The 22,135-nt window shown below is 46.3% G+C and overlaps 2 protein-coding genes and 1 pseudogene across 2 annotated transcripts in view; all 3 read left to right on the top strand.

The window, feature by feature from the left end:
• The first annotated feature begins 464 nt into the window (after positions 1-464).
• SMIM7 (small integral membrane protein 7) lies at positions 465-11,168 on the top strand. Its single transcript, XM_019641981.1, has 5 exons — positions 465-550; positions 631-672; positions 1,115-1,167; positions 2,862-2,952; positions 6,267-11,168. The coding sequence occupies exons 1-5, from the start codon at positions 525-527 to the stop codon at positions 6,280-6,282; spliced, it is 228 nt and encodes a 75-aa protein (XP_019497526.1). The 5' UTR covers positions 465-524; the 3' UTR covers positions 6,283-11,168.
• Positions 11,169-11,270: 102 nt separating this feature from the next.
• LOC109382463 (60S ribosomal protein L28 pseudogene) lies at positions 11,271-13,055 on the top strand (annotated as a pseudogene).
• An 8,402-nt stretch (positions 13,056-21,457) lies between these two features.
• MED26 (mediator complex subunit 26) overlaps positions 21,458-22,135 on the top strand; it is a 48,299-nt gene continuing 47,621 nt past the window's right edge. The window contains exon 1 of the mRNA XM_019642018.1: positions 21,458-21,789. Within this exon, the coding sequence (XP_019497563.1) occupies positions 21,718-21,789 (72 nt within the window). The 5' untranslated portion in view covers positions 21,458-21,717. The remainder of the gene's footprint in view (positions 21,790-22,135) is intronic.

Raw genomic sequence — 22,135 nt, 5'->3', positions numbered from 1 at the left:
GCGTCCTCCGAAGGGAACGCTCGGTAGGGACCCCCCGGCCCCGGTAGTGGAGGTCCTAGCCACCCATGGGGGCCAGAAGCGGCGTCCATGTCCCGGAGAGCCCACTGCCTCATCCATTCCCCTTGGCAGTTCAGTGGTCAGGGGGCCCTGTTTTTCCAGGAGCCCCACCCGAGATTCCGGCTCTGAAGGAAGAACCGCTGAACAAATTCTCTAGAGCGCGGGCCCATCACACATGCGCGGCACGCCTCCAATGAGGGACCTAATCCCATCTTCAGATGACACCGCCCCTGCGTGACGTCACACGCCCTCCCCCCCCCGCCCCGCCCTTCGCTAAACTCTGGGCCTCCCCAGCAAGGAAGGGCTCTCCCTCTTTCCTAAGGGGGCCGGGCCTGCGGAGCTTTGCCTTGGCTTTCGATTGGCTCAGCTCTTGCCAGCGCTGCTTCGCGATTGGTCCGCTGGTGCTCCTCTCCCCGCCCTTCCCGGGGCTTCCGCTTCCGGTTCTGACGGACGCTTCGGCAGTAAAGATGATCGGAGACATCCTGCTGTTCGGGTAATTAGAGGGACTAGCGAGTGGGCGAGAGGGCCCAACGGGGCGGGGGCGGTCCAGGTAACCGCATTCTCACCCCACAGGACGCTGCTTATGAACGCCGGGGCTGTGCTCAACTTTAAGCTGTGAGTAGGCCGCGTCGGACCGCGGCTCCACCCGGGAACCTGTAGCCCCGCCCCCGTGAGCGTGAGCCCGCCTCACGTCGCAGTCCTAGCTTCCAAGTCCCAGCCCGCCCTCTGGCCCCGCCTCCAGTCTTTGCGAGCCTCCGTGCCTCTGCGACTTGAGTTCCTGACTCTGTTTCCCTGTGTCCCTCTGCTCTCACCCCGAAGAGCCTCAGGCCCATCCCCCAAGAAACTCTTAGCTGTACCCACGAACCACCTTCTCCACCGTGTCAGTGGCTGTGATTAGTGGGGCAGATGGGGGCCCAGAGAGAGTCGTTGAACCGCCCGAGGTCACGCAGCAAGTAGGGCTAGAGCTGAAGCTAAGTGTCTGTGGCCCTTTGAGGGCAGGGGACTGAGCGGTCCTTGTGTCCCATTGAAAGTAGACACTGACTGCTTCTCTTTGTAGGAAAAAGAAGGACACGCAGGGCTTTGAGGAGGAGTCCAGGGAGCCTGGCACAGGTAAGGCCTTTCTGGACTCTGGAATTGGTCCATTTCAGAGAGGACAGCTCTTTGTCACCAAGTGCTACCCCAGTTTTCTTTTTATTGTGTGTGTGTGTGAGATGAGCCTGAGGATGTGCTGTTCATTCTGCCCACCTCAGTCACCCACTTCTTTCTCTGGCCAGATCTCCTGGCATAGGTCAGTTCTCATCACTTCTACAGTTATACTTCTCTTTTATGTATGCTGTCATCTGGCTGTCTACCTCTCACACTTGACCTTAAGCTCCAAAGAGGCTCCAGCTTGTTTTGGTTCAATCTTGCTGTGTGATTGCTTGTTTAGTATTTGTCCTCCTTAGGGCGGAGACCTCTCTCTTGTTCCTCCCTGTGTCCCCCACACTCAGCTCCTGCCTGGAACTGGTGGCCTTCAGTCAGCATCTGTTGATGGCAGCAGAGCCTGTTTATGTGATCCTGGGTCAGAGAAGGGCCTTGTCAAGCAGTGCCTCTTGGACATTCTGGGGATGGACCCGTCTCTGACATTTGCGCCCGTGTTGGGCCAACACTTACATAGGCTGTGCTGCACATGGTTAACCCCATGGGGTGGACAAAACAGTGTTCAGCAAGATTATGTGCTGATCATATGCTAGGATGGTGCAGCAGCACCAAGTGGCTGTCATGTTGGGTTGCTTTTAAAATTTCTGAGCTCCTGCTCAGTATACCATACTTACTGGACAGCTGTGGTTTCTGGATGACACTTTGGGTAGCACCCCATAGGTCACCTAACCTGGACCAGTTCATTTCATTCTGGAGGCCTGGAGGGGCCTGTGATCTAGTCAAAACCCCAGAGGAGGATTCTGGACCCTAGGTCTCTGGAGTCTTAAGGTACAAATTGGCTCCTCTTGGAGTGGTTTGAAACATCCAAGGGTAGAATTGTCTTCAGGCATATCTGGATTCAAGGCTCAAAGCTGCCCTCCAGCATGTGACTGTATCCAGCTCTTTTTTTTTTTTCCCCCTGGGTTGGTTTTACTGTTGGGCAAAGACCACTCTAGAGCAGGGTTTGGCACATTTTTCTGTAAAGGGCCAGATTATAAATATTTTTAGCTTTGCAGGGCATGCTGTCCTTGGCACAGCAATTCAGCTCTGCAATTGTAGCTCAAAAGTAGCCATGGGCAAATATGTAAATGAATGGGCATGGCTGTGTTCCAATAAAACTTTATTTATGGACACTGAAATTTGAATTTCATGTAATTTTTGCATTTCACCAAATACTCTTGATTTTTTTTTTTTTAACCATTAAGAAATACGAAAAACATTCTTAGCTCCCAGCCATACAGAAACAGGTGGCAGGGGCCATTTTTATCCCCCAGGCCATCGTTTGCCAACCCCGTCCTAGAGGACTCTGCTTTCTGCCCAGCCAGCCTGGCAGAAAACAGGAGTTGGAGCAGAAGTCCTAGGGCTGACTCTCATTGGGCAGACTTGGGTCATGTGCCCCTCTCTGAGCCAGTCAGAGGCTGGGGGCTTGGTGCTCTCCCAGGACTGGTCAGTGGCAGCCAAGTCTGAATGCTGAGGATGGGGAAGCAGAGGAGACCCAAAGGAACAGCTGCTCTGCCACTGGAATGTGGGAGCAGTAGGTATGGGTGGGCAGACACCACAGAAGCACCTGCAGCTGTGACAGCAGAAATGTTAGTACTTAATAAACATGCTTTCTGACTTTCCAGGTGAAAACATCCGGGAGTTCTTACTGAGCCTCAGGTACTTCCGAATCTTCATCGCTCTGTGGAACGTCTTCATGATGTTCTGCATGATCGTGTAAGTCAGGCCTGCCTGTCCCCTGCATTGTCATTATCCTCTGTGTTGTTCTCCAGAATGACCCACCTGATGGTCATTCTCTGTTTTCTCAGTCTGCACTTTGGTGTCACACTTTCTGCTTTCAAAATAAGAACTATCCAAGGTAGAGAGGAAACAGGGGTCTACAGGGCTTAAGCTATGTCACTGCAGTCCAGACTGGAGCTACGATTGGAACACAGAATCCTCCAAGTCCTGGCTGTGCCTGGTATGTTGCCAGGGGCTGCCCAGAGATGCCTTCCCCGGTTACCTCTCGCCAGCTCTGCTGTGCTTAGTGTATACTTGGCATCTGTCAAGGTGAAAAATGTGGCTTGAATGGCCAGTGTGCTGCCTGGTCCTGCTTCCACCCTGCTGGAAGCCAGCAGACATGTATTCAGACTTTCTTTTTTTATGCCCTTTTTAATTTTCTTATGAGGCTAATGAAATCCAGTTGGGTTGGTTTTTCTTCCAGCATTGGGGCGATAATTCCGATATTACTGTTAATGAATCATGAGACTCAAAGAGTAGACAGACTCAGGGTTAAAACACTAGGAGAGCCTGGAGTTCTCATCCATGTCGGGCCTATCCTGTGGGCTTCCTTCAAAAAGGAAGAGAGTGAAAAGTTGGCTGCTCTGAGAAGTTGATACAGTGAATTTGGGATTGCTGAGTGGTCCTTGTGCCAGCCCAGTGTCTGTTTGGGGAGATGTTTTCAGGACTTAGGGAGGTCGAGGAAGGAGAGACTCACTGTGCCACTGCAAAGTGTTTTAGAGTCCAGATTGAGGACCATGACGGATGTCAAAGAGGCTCTTTTTGGGAGCTCGGATGAGGCCTGCTCAGGTACAAAGAGAGCACTTGAAGAGATCAAGGAATTTGCAGAAGAGTACAGGAAATGTAACTGGGACTCCCAGGAAGCAGAACACAATTGGAGAGCTCCTCCAGTCTTTGTCTCTCTAGGTTCCCACCTATCCATTTATTCATTTATTCATTCACAGCTGTCTATCATGGGTTGTGCTCTTGGGTTACAGCTGAGACCAACACAGACATAGTCCCTGCCTTTAGCACATGCACAGTATAACAGGTGGAACATGGACAGAAAACAAACAAATAGGAAAAAATCAATTGTGAGGTGGCAAAAGGGAGGGGGTCTCCCAGTTTAGGAGGTAGTTAGGGAGAGGCTCTCTGAAAAAGTGCCATTTAATTCAAGAGAAACAGGAAGCCCGATTTGCAGAGCTGGTGAGAGGCAAGGTAGCACTGGAAGCAGCATGTGCAAATGTCCTGAGGCAGGGAAGAACTCGGTATTGTTTTTTATTCTGTTCATTGGCATTATTGTCTTCTCTTGCCTGACTAGCTTCCTTCACTGCTCATCTGCTGGCTTGTGACCAGGATGGTAGCCTTAGCCTCAGGCTCTGTGATTTCCCAGCTTAACCCGAGGCTAGCTTAGTCAGTAGCCCAGTGTCCTGATTGTGTTTCCTGGGAGCAAAGTCTGATTGACATAGCTAGGTGTCACCCAGTTCTAGTTGAATTGGGGGTTTCTGATTCCAGCCTAACCACTGAGGTCAGGGGTCAGCAAACCACAGCCCCTGGGCCATATCTACCCGCTACTTGTTTTCCTGAATGAAATTTTATCGTCACACAGCTATACCCATGTCTGTGACTGCTTTTGCACGACCACGGCTAGGGCATTGCAACAGAGTCTGCCTGACCTCAAATCCTGGACTACTTACTGTGTGCCTTTTATAGAAAGTGTGCTGACCCCTGACCTAGGCCACCTCTTCCTGTAGGGGCCATGAGTGAGGGGAGATTCTCTCCATAAAGGGCTGTCAGTGAGGCAATGACTGGCTTTCCTAAGATATTAAAACACTGGAAATCACCTAAATGTTGAAAAACAGGGGAAGAGTCAGGTAATTTAAAGGACGCCTGTACGACCAACTGTCATGATGCCATCAGTGATGATATGCCAGGAGGTTATGTCCACCTACACTAGGGAATGTTTTGACAGTAAACAAGGCCCATGTCACCTATATGCACACTCGGCTTCAGTTGTTACTTGCACACAGTAAACATTGGATAAATGCTGAGTGAATATCTGAAGTCTGTGAGGGAAACACTTCCATTGAGGGAGTTGGAAGAATTACTCCAGACTGTCCACGGAAGTGACTGTAGCAGGGCCCGAAGGATGGTTCCCTATTCCCTGCACCCACTTCTGGGCTACTTTGGAAAATTTAAAAAGTCATGAAAAACTTGAAATACAGGAGAAATGTGCCTGAATGTTTAGGGATCAAGGGTACTGATATCTGCAACTTAACTTTGAAACACATAAAAAATAAGGTAGATAGATAAATGGATAGATACACTGTAAAGCTAAGTGTTAATTGCAGAGTGTAGGTGGTGTGTATGTGGGTGTTCACCAAACTGTTCTTCCAATTCTTCTGTATGTTGAAATCTTCATAACAAAATATTGGGGGAAAGAACAGGGAGAAAATAAGAGTGTCAAACCATGGAGAAGGATTAATAAGTAAAAAGTGGAAGTTGGTCTTCAAATTTTTAAATTTTGATGAAGACTATTTTTTCTTATCTCACTTTTTATGTTGTAGCTAAGAAATCATTACTTAATGTAGGCATAAATCCTTGTGACCTTGGGTTTTCTTCTAAGAATTTTATAGTTTTAATAGGTCTATGATCCATTTTGAGATAATTTTTATATATGGTGTGAGGTAGAGCTCCAACTTCATTCTTTTGCATGTGGCAATCCAGTTGTTCCTGTGCCAGCTGTTATTTTTTAAATAACCTTTTTAGTTTGGAAAGAATTTAGGTTTATAAAATGTTGCAAAGGTAGTACAGATAATTTCAGTATGTGTTTTCAACAACTCTGTAGTTTCCCCCAGTAGACTTGTGTCATAACTTACGTACCCATTCCCAAACTTCATGGACATATATACAGTTTCCAGGCCTTTTCCTATTCTAGATTTTTTTCAGTGATCAGAGTTAACTGTAATCATTTGTTTACTCAAAGATCTTTTTGATATGAAAATTACCACTGACTTGCAGAGAATGGGCGAAAATAAAATGTTACAGATTCATATGAAGTAGATAATTTTTTAAAGGGTTAAATTTTTTTTAAGTTTATAGTTTGGTAGTGTTAAATATATTCACTGTGTTGTATAACAGAAATTACTGATAAAATCAGAAAATGATGTAAAATAACCTTAATAAAAGCAACTGAAAATATTTTCTAAAAAGTGTTTTCAGAGTGACAGCTTCCCATCCTCACAGACATTTTTGCCCTCTGACTTTTCCAGACTATTTGGCTCCTGAGCCCCAGATACGGAACCAAGAACACACCTTCCCAGATGCGGAGTCTCCCTTCTTCTGTGATGACTTCAAGAATGTTTTTGACCGGAAAACCCATGACCTTCCCGGAAAGCCCAAGCTCGTGGTGGGTGGAAAGAAATGTTCGCCAAGATGTGCATGGTTTCGCCGCCACATCACTGTTTTCTTTTCAAAGATATTTTCACGTTGGTCTCTGTATTGAAATGCTGTCTACTTAAGAAGTTTCAGGAGTGTTTATGTAAGGGGCTATGAAACAATGCATTCCCCATGAAAAAGAGAACATTTCTAGGTTGTTTTGTTGAATTGGAATCCATTTTCCACCTAGCTATCACTAGAAATACGTTTCTGGATATTTCTTGATTTTTAATAACCACCCCTTTTGGTTCAAATTATACAGATTTTTAGAAATCATTTATATCCTGGGATCTGAGGCAGAAAGGTTGGCTTTAAGTTTGATGCAGCCTCTGTTGGATTGTGTTTGTGAATAATGAAGGTCTTTGTTGCTGGGTCTGCGTCCAAGTTTCTTCCCCATCCCAATGGGCTTTGCTTGGTCACTCTGCAGCTGAGGTCATCCCCAGGACTTTAAGGGTGAGGTGTGACTGGTTCCCACAGAAGAGAGGTGCAGAACAATCATTAGGGGTACATGGAAGTCTTACAAGAAATTTTGCCTTGCCTTGAAAGCCTCCTGTTAAAGTAACTTTTGGGGCCATTAATTTTTAGAGTGGGAGTGATTTGTGTGGTGATATTGGGACCCAGTTCTGAAAGCTTGGTTTTTTGGGTCTGCTGTTCAAGTGGGTGATTTCAAGGTTGAAAAACAATGAGTCTCATTGGAGTGTTTTGCACAGAAGCTTCTTTGAAGGAGAGTCCTGGCTTAATTACCAAAATGAAAGGCCGGTGGTCGGCGCCTGGTGTTTGATTTGTTTGTTGTGGTTTTTGAAATCCTGACTTGCAGGTAAACCTAGTGGGAGAAAAAAGTAAATATGCAGGCTTTTAAAACTAAATAGCATTGAAAATAAAGCTCATTTCCAAAAAGGACCTTTTGTTTATACACTTTTTAGCCAAGAAGTTGACTTCTAACTTGAGTTATTTCGAATTACACTGTGGGAAACACCGAGGATTCATTTTGAAGACTGTCATTAAGTCAGAAACGATGTTCCCTTTTGGATTTCGCTCAATAAATGTTGGGCAGGGATTGGGCAAATACAATTTTGACCTGGCTGCTTCTGGAAGAATTGAAAGAGCCAATGATAACTGTGGGGTTTCATTAGGCTTGGATCAGGTCCACTTGTACTACTGCTCAGCTAATGTCATTCAACTTCATTGCTTCTATAATTCATTCCCTTGTCAAATCCAGCCAAGCATCACTTCATGGTTTGTAAATAGCAAAGCACATAGCTTCTGAGTCCAGCTTCGCCCAGGCCTGTGTTCTTGTAGCAAGAACGGACATGCCAAGATCTTGGCTGGTCATTCTTCAAGCCGAGTGAACAGTGTGAGAAAACCTCTGCCTCATTCAGACCCGCACTGAGGTTTCAATGAGATGAGGCATTTGTGCATTATGGAGATGAATTGTTCTCGGAGAAGAGAATGGTGTCATTGAGATTTTGTTTCAATAATTGTATTTTTCTCCAGAGAACTATTATCTCATTGTTAAGTTCTTATAAGCAGGGTAGCTTTTGGGGATGAGTATCAGAGGCTGCTGTACATTTTAAAAATTGAGTCTCATGGATGTCTAGGAAGCTTTTCAAGAACCCTCACTGGCACCAAAGCTTGTTAGAGTTTGAATTTTTGGTACATAGGGTCCCACAGCATTTAAGTGCTCACGTTCAGGGTCAGTTAGATATGGGTTCAAATCCCATCTCCATTCTTTGCTGGGGGGAACCTTGGCTGATTGCTTCCCCTTTCCCAGCCTCAGTTTCCACATCTCTAAAATGGGCTTGAAAGTCACACCTACATGGGGTTGTTGTAAGGTTCGGTGAACTTAAATTTTGGTTGGGTGCTTAAGTGGACACCTGGGCATCTGGTAATCGCTCAGTATCTGTGGGTGTCCTCACTCCCTGCTTTTCTCTTCTTGTGTTGATTCACTTGTTCAGGCCACACCTGCACTGTGAAAGGACAGTCACAACATTTTTAAAAATTGGAAACAATTTCCAGCATGAAAAACCCTTTCCCATCTTCCCATTCCCTTTCTAGCATTTTCCTTATGCCTGTTGAGATATACCACGTAGTTCTGATAAGTGGGTAAGGTAGTTCTAGTTCTGCTGTTTTCACCTCATATTTTCTGGGCTGCCAGGAAGGCTTCATGGTTCTCATTTTGTAGTTACTGTGCAGTCAGTAAATCCCTTGTTAATCTAGGCCCCCTCACTTGACTTGATTTGTACTTTTTCCACTGTTATAAATGTCACCAGTGTTAATGACCTTTGCTGGCTTCCCTCACTGGTACTTCTAGGAGTGCTCAGGAAGCCTTCATCATTATGTGCCACTGTTATGGCTTTAGTGGCTTTTGTTTGTTTTATTTTGTTTTAGTTTCTTGCTACCAATGTACATTCATTGTAGAAAAATTATAAAATACAGCTGTGCTCTAAAGGAAAAAGCCTTCCACAATCCCATTCCTCCAGAGAGCATCACCTGAGGTACACATTCTCCCGGCTCTCTCTTTCTGAACGTGCATTGGGTGTGGGGCATGCATTTTCTTGACACAAGTGGTCTTCTAGCCTGTTTTTCTCATCTGATAATATGACCACGTTTCTATACTTTTTCCTACTATACCATTCTTAATAACTGTAAATAAACCATTGTAAGGATGTATTAGTTTAACTAGTCCTCAACTGATGGAGAATCTTGGGTTGTTTCCAGTTTTGGTCTGTTATAAATAACACTGTAGTGAACATCCCCAGTGGATCATCCCTAATGGATTTTTGGGGTCACTTTTAAAGAGATCCACCTTGACAGCTTGAGGCTAAAAACCCCAAAGAAAAATGCATCTTGGACAACTTAATCCTTGTTTTTATTTTTTTTTTGTTCATTCGTTTGTACATACAAACATACATATCAAAGAACTTGGTTCTAGATCCCTGTCACCTCTGACCAGGAATGGCATTAGGCAGCTTCAGTTTATTTAAGCTGTGAATAAGGACGAGGTTTTCAGCTCCACTCCAATAACTGTTTCTTTATGCAAGCAACAGCAGTTGATGTTACACCAGCTGGTTTTCCACCTTGGCCCAGAAGGATCTTAGCTACCATCTATTAATAAGTAGTAAATGTCCACTACTGCTCACCCTGGAGCATGTTACATGGAGCTGTTGCTGAGGCGAGAGGCCACACATGGAGAACAAAGAGAAGTCCTCAGTTTGCAGCACCTGCCCTGGCTACAAACTTTGAGGTTCATGTTAGTCATCCCCTTTGGGGGTTCATATTGGAAATCTCCTTTTGCTTCCTCCACTCTTGCCATCTTGAGAAGAGAACACGTCCCTCCTTTGTGTGGGGTTCTTATTGCACTTCAGTTCCAGCTGCTGTAGAGCAGAATTTGGAAACCACAGACCTTGATCTGCCACCTGTTTTTGTAAATAAAGTTTTATTGGCACCCAGCCATGGCTCTTTGAGAACATGTTGTCTAGAGCTGCTTTGGTTGCTTTCCTGCTACAATGGGAGAGTTGCTGACAGACCATCTGGCCCACAGAGCTGAAAATATTGCTTATCTGGCCCATTATAGGACCAATTTGCCAGCCCCTGAACTAGGGGATGATGGAGAATCTCAAGGTGCCTCCCCCCTCCCCCCACCAACTCCCCAAAGCCAGTGGAATTATTTGCATGCCTTGTGGTCTGGATTTTAATGAAGACATTTGCAAACATGTTTTTCAAACTTGCTGAGCCAGCCATTTTCAGGTGAAGTGGTTAATAGACCAAAACCTGATTTTGTCTCTTGATAGTTAGGGGTGAGGTCCCTTCTGGACTCTGATTTCTCTGAGTAGCAGCATGATGTGATAATGAGATCGGCTCTCTTCTGAAGTGCTTAGATCTGAAAAGCCAGTGAGACTGTCATTAGTGAAACATTTTCTTTCCATTTCAACCATTTCATTATCTCCTTAACCAAATTTGAGTTTATGAAATGTTGAGAAACCTCCTGATGTTTTCCGGTGTTGATGAAAGATGTATGTCATTTGTGCTTAAAGCAAAAGGCATGCTATTTAAAAAAAAAAAAAGTAAATTCAACTTGGGGGTTTATTTTCATCATTCCCTTGATTTTCATTATGCAGAGGAAAGCACTTGATCTACTTCAAGCCCCTCTCTGGCACTTGAGCGTTCCTGGAAGTGAGAGTTTGGGACTAGCAAGCTTTCCTGGATGAGAAATTGGGCAAAAGAGACTGTAGCAAATCAGAAATTCAAAGTCCACGTTTTTCAACAAGAAAATGCCAAGAATTAGTTCAGTGTGTGGCTCCGTAGCTTTCTTTTCACAACCCATGAGAGAGAATGGCTTTTACCTTTTTATATGGTTGGGGGGAAAATCAAGAAGAAAATGAAAGATTCAAGTTTCTTTGTCCATAAATAAAGTTTTATTGGAACGCTACTATACCAAATCGTTTATGTATCATCAGTGGCTGCTTTTAAGCTTCAAGAACAGAATTGTGTTCTTGCAACAAAGACCATCTGGCCTGCAAAACTGAACATATTTTCTGTGTCTGACCCTTTGCTGATCCCTGGACTAGACAATTTGAAGAAAAAAAAAGACATCTTATGTGTGGATCCTGTTTATCTGTGTTTGGTTCACATCATTGTCGTGCCCATTAGTGTTATATGTGGGCCACCAGAGTATTGACTGTGCTGGGGGAGTTGTAGAAGTTATTTTGGGGGAAATAAAGCTTCAGTTCATCTAATTAGAGTTTATTGTGTGAATTGGGAAAAAGTGGAAAAGAGGATTATGGCAGAAAGGAAGATGACCTGGGCTCTGTTGCTTACAGAGTACAACGTGGGGCAGCATCTTGGCCTCTGTGCCTCCATGTCCTCATCTGTGACATGGGGACAGTGAAGGAGAGAGCCTTGATGTGTGCCTATAACTTGCCTGACATGGGAGAGGTACTCAAGAACTGGTGATATTTTCTTCAGAGTCATTACTTTTATTAAACAACACCCTCAACGGGGTTTTATGAGGTTTAAATGAGATGGTGTTTTAGCTTGGGTTGCCATAACAAAATGTGACAGATTAGGTGGCTTAAACAACAGACATTTATTTTCTCACAGTTTTGGAGGCTGGAAGTCTTAGATCAAGGTGCTGGAAGGGTTGAGGTGAGGCCTCTCTCCTTGGCTTATAGACGGCCACCTTGCTGTGTCCTCATGTGGCCTTTCCTCTGTGTGCATTCCTGGTGTCTCTTACTAATGAGGATACTAATGGGTCCATCCGTAGTTACCTCTTTAAAGACCTTGTCTCCAAATATAGTCACATCAGGGGTTAGAACAGGAATTATAAGAAGATGCAATTCAGTCCATAACAGATAGTCAAGGGTCTGGCCCACAGAGCTATTCAACAGCTGTTAGTTCATCTCCTTGGCTAATAGTTTGCCTTAAGATATTAAAACTCCATGTAGCCTAGGAAAGCTGACCCTGAGAACTGCTACAAAGGAACTTTGCCTCCTGACATTCCATGGTAAAGAATTTGGAAGTGGATGGTGGCTTCCACCCCAGAGTCTCAGTTTCAGACTTTGATGGCCCCACGAATCCCCTGGGGGTCTTGAAGAAGTGTGGATTTAACTTAGGCTGGGAGCACAGGCTGCAATTCTGCATTTCTAACCAGCACCCAAGGATCCTATGCTGCCTGGTCCCTGGACCACACTTTCAGTAGTGACAGCCTGTGCTGTTCGTTAAATAACAACTAGTGCTGTCTCCGGCTCCCACAACCAGAGGAGCTGTTGCCATGTCCGCGCATCTGCAAGGATGGTCGTGTGCAACTGCCCCAGCTTCTTCCTGATCAAAAAGAACAAGCAGACATACAGCACCGAGCCCAATAATCTGAAGGCCCGCAACTCCTTTCGCTTCAACGGGCTGATTCATCTCAAGACAGTGGGTGTGGAGCCAGCGGCCGACTGCAAAGGTGTGGTGGTCATAATGAAGCAGAGATCTGGCCAGCGAAAGCCGGCCACCTCCTATGTGCGGACCACCATCAACAAGAACACCCGGCCCACCCTCAGCAGCATCTGGCACATGGTCCGCAAGAGCAAGTACCACATGGACTTGTGCGTGGCTGCCATCTGCAGAGCCAGCGCCATCCTGCGCAGCCAGAAGCCCATGACACTGAAGAGGATGCGGGCTCGCCCCACCAAGAGCTCCTGAGCACCTCCCTGCCTCCAAAGCAATAAAGCATAAAGCGTCACCCAAAAAATAAATAATAATAACTAGCTACAAGCGGCTATTTCAGTTTCCATCTCAACTAAAACTAAAACCCCAACCCCCCAGTCAAAGTTGCTACATTTCAAATGCATTTCATTACAGAAAGCTCTAACTGGGCAGCACTGCATGTAAAGGAGAGGATGTAAGCCTTTTTAGTCAAGGGCCTTCATGAGTTTCCCTGGGGCAGCTATATAACAAATGGCCACAAACTTCACAGCTTAAAACAGCATGAATTTATTACTTATAGATCTGAAGGCCAGAAGTCCAAAATGGGTATCTCTGAGCTACAATCAGTGTGTTGGCAGAGCTGGTTCTTTCTGGAGGCTGTAGAGGAGAATCTGTTTCCTTGCCTTTCCCAACTTTTTTTTTTTAAAGATTTTATTGGGGAATTGGGGGAGAGGAACAGACAAGTTGCTGTCCTTTTGTTCTTCAGTTTAGTTGAGGATGTCGCTTCACTGGCCCATGTTGATATTATCATTGCGCTCTTCCCGAATGAGGCAGATCGGTGGCCGGCCATTGGACAGCTGCTCACAGTGGCTCTTGGCCGCTCACGCTGGCTACCAGCCACAGACGGTGGCTTATGGTAGCCCACTGCAGCAGGGGCTGCAGCCTACTCCGTCGCCGATGACTCACGGCAACCCAGCTCCAGGTCGAGCTGTTGTTCACCATCTTAGCTGTAGAGAGCAGTGTCACTGGCCCTCATGTGGGATCCAAACTTGGGCCCTGCTGCTCAGAGCTGGCGTCCGAAGCCAGCTCTTAACCAATGCGCCACTTGGCCGGCCCTGCCTTTCCCAACTTTTAGAAGCTGCCCTCATCCTTGGTTCATGGCCCCTTCCTCCCTGGTCCAAGCCAGGTGACGCATGCTCAGCACACAGTAGGTCCTCACTGCTGAGGCTTGTCCTGAAACCCAGGCACCAGAGCCAGTTCCAAACTCAGGACTTACCCCGCTTTCCAGCCACATGTCCTGCTTGTGACAATACCGCAAGGCATCTGGGCTGGCGCATGCTCATTAGAGTGATAGTTCTGTTGCAAAACATCCAACATTCACTCAAAGTTGGACAACCAAAGACTAAACAGACAAGCTTTGCCAACAAATGGGTTTGCTGGAAAATTAAGGGAAGATGTAACTTTCAGAGTTTTGGGGTTCTGGAATAAATGGTGGGGCAGGATTGTGGGTCTGTGCTGTGTGTCCCTATCCTGACTCTCATTGGAGAGTTGCCCCTCCTCATTAGGCATCAGTTTTTCCATCTGTGACAGAGACGGCCTGGGACCAGGTATTCACCAGGACTTGATTCTCCCTCGTCTCTCTGTAGCCTACAGCTCCATGCCTGTGTTTTCTGAGAAGTTCCATTGGCCGGTTTGAGGTCTTTCATCTTGGCTTCTGTCTGCTTCCGTCTCCTCGTTTCTCGACACCTGCCCATAGGCCTTTTTCTGTTCCTTGGAGAAATGGCTTGTACCTGATTTGGTTCATGTGTTTCCCTGCAAATCTGGGAACCCTGAGCTCTGGGCTGGGGTTATCTCCTGCTAGAAATCCAGCCACATGAATTTGGCGAGGTCACTCCTCTGAAGAGCAAGAACCAAGTCACCTAGTTGGATAGCTAGGTGACCAGTGGAATAGGCATGGAGAAAACTTACTTAGGGATGGTGAGAAATAAAGCTCACCAGGAACATGGGCTGTGCATGCGTATGGCATGTATTGGAGTGTGGAAAGTGTGATGTGTGGTGTGTGACAAGAGGACCTTGGAAGGGCCAGCTGAGTGGCACATTGGTTAAGAGCTGGCTTGGGACGCCAGAGGGCCCCGGTTTGGATCCCACATATGAGGGCCAGTGACACTGCCCTCTAAAGCTAAGATGCTGAACAACAGCTCAACCTGGAGCTGGGCTGCTATGAGTTGCTGGCGATGGTGTAGGCTGCAGCCCCTACTGCAGTGGGTTGCCATGGGCTACCGTATGTAGCCAGCAGCCAGCGTGAGCGGCCAGCAGCCAGCGTGAGCGGCCGTCCAGAAGCCGGCGACTGATCTGCCTCGCCCGGGTAGAGCGCAATGATGGTGCCAACTTGGGCCAGTGAAGCAGCGTCCTCCACAACTAGACTGAAGAACAAAAGGACAGCAACTTATGGGAACTCCCCAGCGCTGTTCCCATCCCCCAATAAAAATCTTAAAAAAAAAAAAAAAAGAGGACCTTGGAAGACCAAGGGCTTAGGCGAGGTGAAGGGGGACACTACCGAGTTTCTAGAGCAGGGGACAAGAAGATTCAAACCCCATGTCAGAAAGAGCTGCCTGGAGAAGAAAAGGCCAACCTTGGGTAAAAGCCACTACAAATTTATAGTTTATCCTACAGTTCCTTTACTAAGGAAAAAAAAAACCAAAACGGTGATTTTATTTTATTTCTGTAGACACTTAAATAAAATGTTTTATCAAAACCATTCACTAGAGAATTAGAACAGTTACTGATTTTGTTTCTTTGCTTCATGAGAGTAATTGAGAGAATATAAAACTGCACTAAGCAAAATAATAGCCTCTAATCTAATCTAACAATCAGATAATCAGCAGTGAAATAATCTAATATCCTGAACATCCCAATCAAACAATTAGATTATTGGAACACTTCAAATAGATTATACAATATTTTAGCAAGTTTTTTGAGGTCTCCTTAAAAAGAGAAATAAAGCAAGAATAATTTTGTGACTACAAACTGCAAACAGACAGACAAAATGAATTTTGTAATTTCCAAAGTATATTACCTGGTTTGTCTTTTGAAGAATTAAATATAAATTAAAAGGAGATGGATACAAGCATTCCGGTAGCTCCTAGAAAAAGCATGGACAGCAGTGGAAATGTGGAATCAAGAGAGGTTGATCCTTTATTTCGTGTGTGTGTGTGTGTGTGTGTGTGTGTGTGTGTGTGTGTGTGTGTGTGTGTGTGTGTGAAGATTATGTTGCTGTGTTGTTTTTATATATGATTATTCTTTGTCCTGGGTTTAACTGAATTAAGGTCAGTGTAATAGAGAAGATAAAGTAAAAAATAAAAAAGAGGTTCCTGGATGCGTGTATATAGCAGATTGGGGGAGAGAACAGTCAGCAGGTGAGAGGATTGGGGCAGGGCTCAGTTCAAGAGAGGACAGGAACACAGGAGACACATGGCCAAAAACAAGCATGAGGCAGGAGAGGCACAGGAGTTAAGTAGCCATGAAGGGCAGAGAGGAGTTCAAAATAAGATCTGGCCTGGAATCCCAGCTGCTCTGTTGGGGCTATGTGGCTGTGGTTGAATCTTCACTCTTCCACCTAAGGCTCTTCCTTGTGTGTCATTTGAGGTTTACAGTAGCAACTCTGTCTCAGTTAGCTAGTGCTGCTTAACAAATGATACCAATACTAAGTAGCTTAAAACATCTATTATTTAGTTATAGTTCTGTGGGCAGAAAATTGGACAAGGCACATGTTTGACACCTCAGCCCTGGTAGCCCAGTTGGCTGGGATTAGGCGAGTGGGGCTCAGCGTTCTCTGTCTCCAGGTTTCTTATTCTTCTCCATGGAGGCCCTGGGCCTCTCCCTCTTGCCATGTGGCCCTCCATGCACAGTCACCAGATTCTGACATGGCAGCTCCATGCTCCCAGGACTGCAAAGGTAGATACTGCCAGGCTGCCACCTCCTCTTTTTTTTTTTTAAAGTTTCATTGAGATAGAATTCACATACTGTTCACCTATTTAAAGTGTGTGATTCAGTGGTTTTCGGTATATTTAGTGTTATGCAACCATTACCACAATCTAATTCCAGAACATTTTTATGACCCCTAAAAGAAACCCTGTACCCATTAGCAGCCGATTTGTGTTCTCTTCCACCCACTCCTGGCAACCACCAGTCCACTTTCTGCCTCTATGATTTTGCCTGTTCCTGACATTTCATATAAATGGAATCATATAAGATGTGGCCTTTTTGTATTTGGCTTCTTTCACTTAGCATGATGTTTTCATTCACATGGTAATGTGTGTCAGTACCAATCTTTTTATGGCTGAGGAATATTCCATTGAATAGATGTACACTTCGTTTATCCACTCATCTATTGATGGGCATTTGGTGTTTGCACCTTGCACCTATTATGAATAGTGCTGCTGTGGACAGAGCTACCTAGACAAGTCTGTGTGTCAGTTTTCTTGAGGGTATTCGCAGGATTGGAATCCTGGATGGTGTGGTAACTGCCAGGCCTTCTTAAAACTTTAGTCTGGACTGGGCAGGGTGTGGCTTCCACTGCATCCTATAGGCTAAAGTGAGTTTCAGGCCCCACCCAGGGTCAAGGGGAGGGGCTGATACAGGGCCTGACCAGAGGAGTTCATCAGGGTCCTCATGTGAAGCCCTCAGTAGGGAACCTGACATGTAGTAGGTACTCAGTAAATGTTATTCTCTGTAGTTATTCTCATTATTATTATTATTATTATTATTATTAAGAATAATACAAAACGGGGGCAATAAGGAACACACAAACTGTTAGGACTTAGATTGACATCCGTTAGTCAGCCTGATAGCAAATCTATCTTTAGGATTTGGGAGATTGTGGGCACACTTCAGATAAGCATGACCTGAGTCAGAAGATGAGAACCTGAGGCTACTAGAGGTCAGAATAATCCGGCACTGGATGAGATGACCAGAAGGCACCACAAGTTCATTGTAGAAAATGTGGAACTGCAGGCAAAAGTATCAGAAGAAAAATCACCTGTTGTACCTGTCAGAGACAACTACTGTAGATATTTTGGTTTCTTCCCTTTCAGTATTTTTCTATGCATCATGTATATAAGTATATATATTTAATAAAACTAAAATTAAGATCATGTATATAGTTTATATGTTGCATTTTTATCACTTAGTATTAAATTGGGAGAAGTTTTCCATGTTTTTCAATACTGGTTTTTAATGGCTATATTATCTATCTTATCTACCTATATATTCTTTTTATTTTCAAAGTTTAATCTACAGTAATATACAGCTTGGTGAGTTTCTACGTGTGCATACACCCATAAGACCACTACCTCAGTTGGAGTTATCAATTCCTTTGATCTCTCCCATCTATAACCCTCCCATTTTCATGAATTGACCCCCAGTTTATTCACATACTCCCCTATTACTAGATACTTAGGTTGCTTCCACTCTTTTGCTCTTAAAATTGTTGCTGCTGTGACCTCCCTTGTACATATATACACATTTATCTGCATCTGATTGCTTCCTTTGGAAAAATATCTAGAAGTTATGAAACATAGGGTCAGAGGGTATGAGCATATAGAAACACTCTCAATTGAAGTGCTGCCTCCTTGTCAAACATCTTTCCTGGTCTGCCTGTCAAGAATGGGTTTTCCCCACCTTACGGCTCCTGCTGCACTTTGCTCAGACAGTACAATTAGAGTATTGTATTAATGGGACCCCAACTTTATTCCAGTGCTTGGCTTCAAAACTAGATCCTCTGGAGCAGGCTTTATTCATCTTTGTATCCCCGTTTGAAAACACAATAAAAATTGTGTTGTCCCGTCTCTCTTTGAAGGCCTTTCTAAAACCATGACATTTCAGGGGCTTTTCAAAACTTGAAATTGGTTTTACTTTTGAAGTAAACAGGACTTGCTGCAAAGCCAAGCAGAACTCTGAAACCTATCTCTAGGTACTCTGAGATCATTGATATGGTTGAATGAGTTAATATGAGAGTGTTTTTTAAAAATTTACACCAGACTGTTAAACTCTGAGCAAACATAGTGAGGTGGTGAATTTGTTCATGTTTGTTTTTCCTATTAATCACTGGAACGCTCACATACATTACTGGGATAAGTCCAGTCATTTCCTCTACTTTAAATTGCCCACCTCCCAGGGGTTTGTGTTGAAAGGTACAGCTGCTTTCCCTTCAGGAATGAGTCTGCCTAATGCGTTCTTGCTGTTGCTCCTTGCCATCACATGGTGTCGCTGTTGAACACTTGTCCTGTGCAGTTGTGGGGAGCCGTCCAGTTCTTCCTTCTATGATGCCCTTGCTTGTCTGCCAATGGAGGACAAGTCCCCTCCCTCACTGCCAGGATTGCCTGGACATGCTCTGCACTCAGGTTCTGAAACTACATTCCCTCCCACTTGCATGGCAAGAGCATGCCATGGACTCAGGGCCACTTCTCTCCCTAATCTTTGGGCTGCCTCACTAAGAAATGAGGCAGCTTTTCCAAGGGCATTTCAAGCACAAAAGATCTTGTCCTCTCAGATTGGTGGAGCCAGTGGTCTCTGTATCTAAGTTAAGGGACATTATCACGGAGGGAGAACCATTACATTACAGAAGAGGATTTACCTTGAGCTCCATCTTTGCATAACATTTCAAGTATCTTCTTGAAAGCAGAATGTTGGATAGATGACCTTCAGTATCTTATCATGGACTTAAGTGAAGCTGCTAACTTTTTCAAAATTCCTGTTCAGTGATGATCTTTCTTTACCATAACGAGCATGCTTTGTATATTCAGTAAGTCCTCAATGTTGTAAGTTCTGTGACTTTAAGCAAAACGATGTATAATGAGACCAGTTTTAGCATAAGCTTAATTGATAAAAACGAGTGAAGTTCCTACGGTGTCTCATTGTTACAACGAAAATATCATTTTGTTACTTTATTCAAGGACATGCTGTATGTTAAATATGGAATGAAACTGTGTGTCCATATGCATCCTCATGTATAGAAAGTATTTATTATATAGAATTTTTTTTTCATTATTTATTGAGCCCCCACTGTGTGCCAGGTCTGTGGAACTGAACTGTATAAATATGTCTGGGTATGTGTATTCAGCTGCCGTGTATCTGATGAGACATTCACTTATTTCACAAATATTTAATAAGCATTTTTCTATCTACTGGGGACAAGGAGTTGAATTAGTGCCCTGGTGGAGCTCATAGTCATCTTAATGTTTCTTCTTAGTTTAAAAAGAGCAGGTAAGTTGAGTGCTTTCCAGGGTTTTCTTTTTTTTTTTTTTAGCTGAGCCATTCTGCTACCTATTGGCAGCTCAGCGGCTGCTCAGCTCGGGCTAGACTCGAACCGCTGTTGCTCACAGCTCAAACTCTTGAGCGAGCTCTTAACCAACTGAGCCACTCGGCCGGCCCTTTTCCAGGGTTTTCTTAATTAACCTGACCCATGCAAAACAAATTGCTTATTCCTTGATTTAAAAAAATAAAAAAGATACTGTACATCTAGTTAGAAATTTAAAAGAGAGGCAGGACCAGATTATACTTGGGGGAGAAGCTTGTTTATTTTGCTTACCTGAAGTGAGAAAAGAATATCTCCAAGTGGGCAGATTTCCAACTTGGATCATGTACACAAAACACCTCATTCTAAGAAGAGTGAGTGACTGAACAAAGTATTTTGCCCGTGTTTATTTTCTCCTACAAGTGTGATGTGAAACTTTTCACATGTGCAGAAGCAAGCAGCCGCAACCACGTGCGGAAACAGCCGTTTTTGCAAATAAAAATGCTTCCCAGGAGCATGACAAATGCAAGACTAACAGGTGTAGGACAGATCCAAGGCGCACATGCGGTTCTCATCAACTGCCTCTCTTCTGTTTTAAATCTAGGTCTTCCTGTAACAAGGAAAAGTTATTTCTCCTGAGGCTGCCACTAATAATCCACTCAGCCTGCCTTTCCACAACCCTTTTCTCATAACACTATTTCTAATAGAGCTTCCAGAGAGGGGAGACAGCAATGAAAGAAGGCAGTAAGGGGGTGGGGGAGCTTTAGACTTGACATTAGCAGTTCTGTGTTTAACCTATAACTCATGATGACTCTGGACCTCAGTTTTCTCCTTTGAGAAATGTTTGGTTCAGAGAATGAGGGTTTCAGTTTTCCAGCCTTTCCACGCCCAGCAGGGTCTTTTAAACCAGTGGTTGTCAACGGGGCGATTCTCCCTAACGGGGGACATCAGGCAATGACTGGAGACATTTTTTGGTTGTCGCCCCTGGAGAAGGGTGCTACTGGCATCTAGTGGGTAGACGCCAGGGATGCTACTCAACACTTTTTACAGGACGGCCCTACAAGAGTGATCCGGCTCCAAATGTTAATGGGGCACAGGTGTGTAACCTTGGGGTCGGCTCACGGGGCTGGTTTGGGGGCTTTCACAGCTGGGATGGCGGCTCTTCCGAGAGGTGCTTCACTGTCTCATGTTTTCGGGACCCGGGCCAGCGAGGTGCTGCAGACCCCCGCCCTCTGGAGTGGACCAGAACTGGGACATCCCCTGGAACCCCTCGGTTATACCCAGGCCCGCGCAGCATCACAACGTGGACGTCCGTCTCTCTCGTCCCCAGGAACACCGATCGAGGGGGTGGGAAGGACCCCGGGTTTTGGAAAACTTGGCAGCTTTTCTCGCCCGCGACCCCTGTCACCTCTGTCAGCGCAAGGAAGGCTTTTCTCCCAGAAGAGGGGTCCTGCCGCCGCCCTCCTCGCTCCGTGGACCTGAGGCGGCACCCGCAGCACCGAGTTCAAGGACTCCGCGAGCATCTCGCGTTTGGGTCGGAAACCTCAGCATCCTCAACCCGGGTGGGGGCGGGGCCTCCAGGCGGCGACCGTTGCCCCGCCCAAGCGTTTCCCAACGGCTCCCTGGGCCGAACAGGGGGCAAAAACTGCGCTGTGGGCGAGTGCGCCTGCGTGCGCATGCGTAAAAGGGACGGGGCGTGGTCCACGCGTGGCCCCGCCCGGTCTCGGCGTCTCCGCCCGCCCCATCTCCCAACCTCCTCAGCGTGGCGCCGACGCTGCGTGCGGCGCGGGTTACCCAGAGTGCTCCGCGCTGGGGCCGCTCACTGGAGTTTGGTTCTCGAGGCGGCGGCAGCAGCGGCGGCGGCTCCGGCGGCTCCTCCTCCTCCTGCGGTGGCGGCGGCGCCCCGGGCCCGAGCCCCGGCTCCGGCTCCCATCTCCGCCACCCCGCGCGCCCCCTCCTCTCCCGGCGCCGCGGGGAACATGAAGCTCCGTTCCCGGAGGCCGGCGAGTGAGTGACCCCCGTCCCCCGCCTCAGCCCGCCCGCCCGCTGGCCCGGCCGCTCCCCCCCGCCTCGCCCAGGCAATGACAGCGGCTCCGGCGTCTCCGCAGCAGATCAGGGACCGGCTGCTGCAGGCCATCGACCCCCAGAGTAACGTAAGTACCTGCCGCGCGGGCCAGGACCGAGGCCTCGTGGGCCTGGGACCCTCCTCCTCCTCAGTGCCCCTCACTCTCGGGGCTCCCGGGTACCCGCCCGAGGCCCACCTCCCCCTGAGGGCCGCTGCCATCCCAGCCTCTCGCCTCCCGGACCTGGACCGGGGTCAGGTCGGGCAGCCTGGCGGCGCTCGGTACGTGAGGCCGAGGCTTCCGTGCGGCCTGGGCGGAGGGTAGAGACGTTAGCTGAGGCCAGAGCTGTTCTTTCCCTCCTGCTCGAGTTCTATGACCCTTGTTGCTTCTGTCGGAGCTTACCCACCTCCCCTTCTCCCAAGACCTGAGACCCCCA

Source organism: Hipposideros armiger, unplaced genomic scaffold (genome assembly GCF_001890085.2).
Source record: "Hipposideros armiger isolate ML-2016 unplaced genomic scaffold, ASM189008v1 scaffold_64, whole genome shotgun sequence".
NCBI classification, from domain to species: Eukaryota; Metazoa; Chordata; class Mammalia; order Chiroptera; family Hipposideridae; genus Hipposideros; species Hipposideros armiger.
Note: the sequence above shows the minus strand (reverse complement) of the source record. Positions and strands in the feature narration are given on the sequence as shown.

Coding starts and splice junctions, on each gene's coding strand:
- SMIM7 (XM_019641981.1), top strand. CDS start 525: ATGATCGGAGACATCCTGCTGTTCGG. Junction 551..630: donor GGAGACATCCTGCTGTTCGG/GTAATTAGAGGG, acceptor CTCACCCCACAG/GACGCTGCTTATGAACGCCG. Junction 673..1,114: donor GCTGTGCTCAACTTTAAGCT/GTGAGTAGGCCG, acceptor TTCTCTTTGTAG/GAAAAAGAAGGACACGCAGG.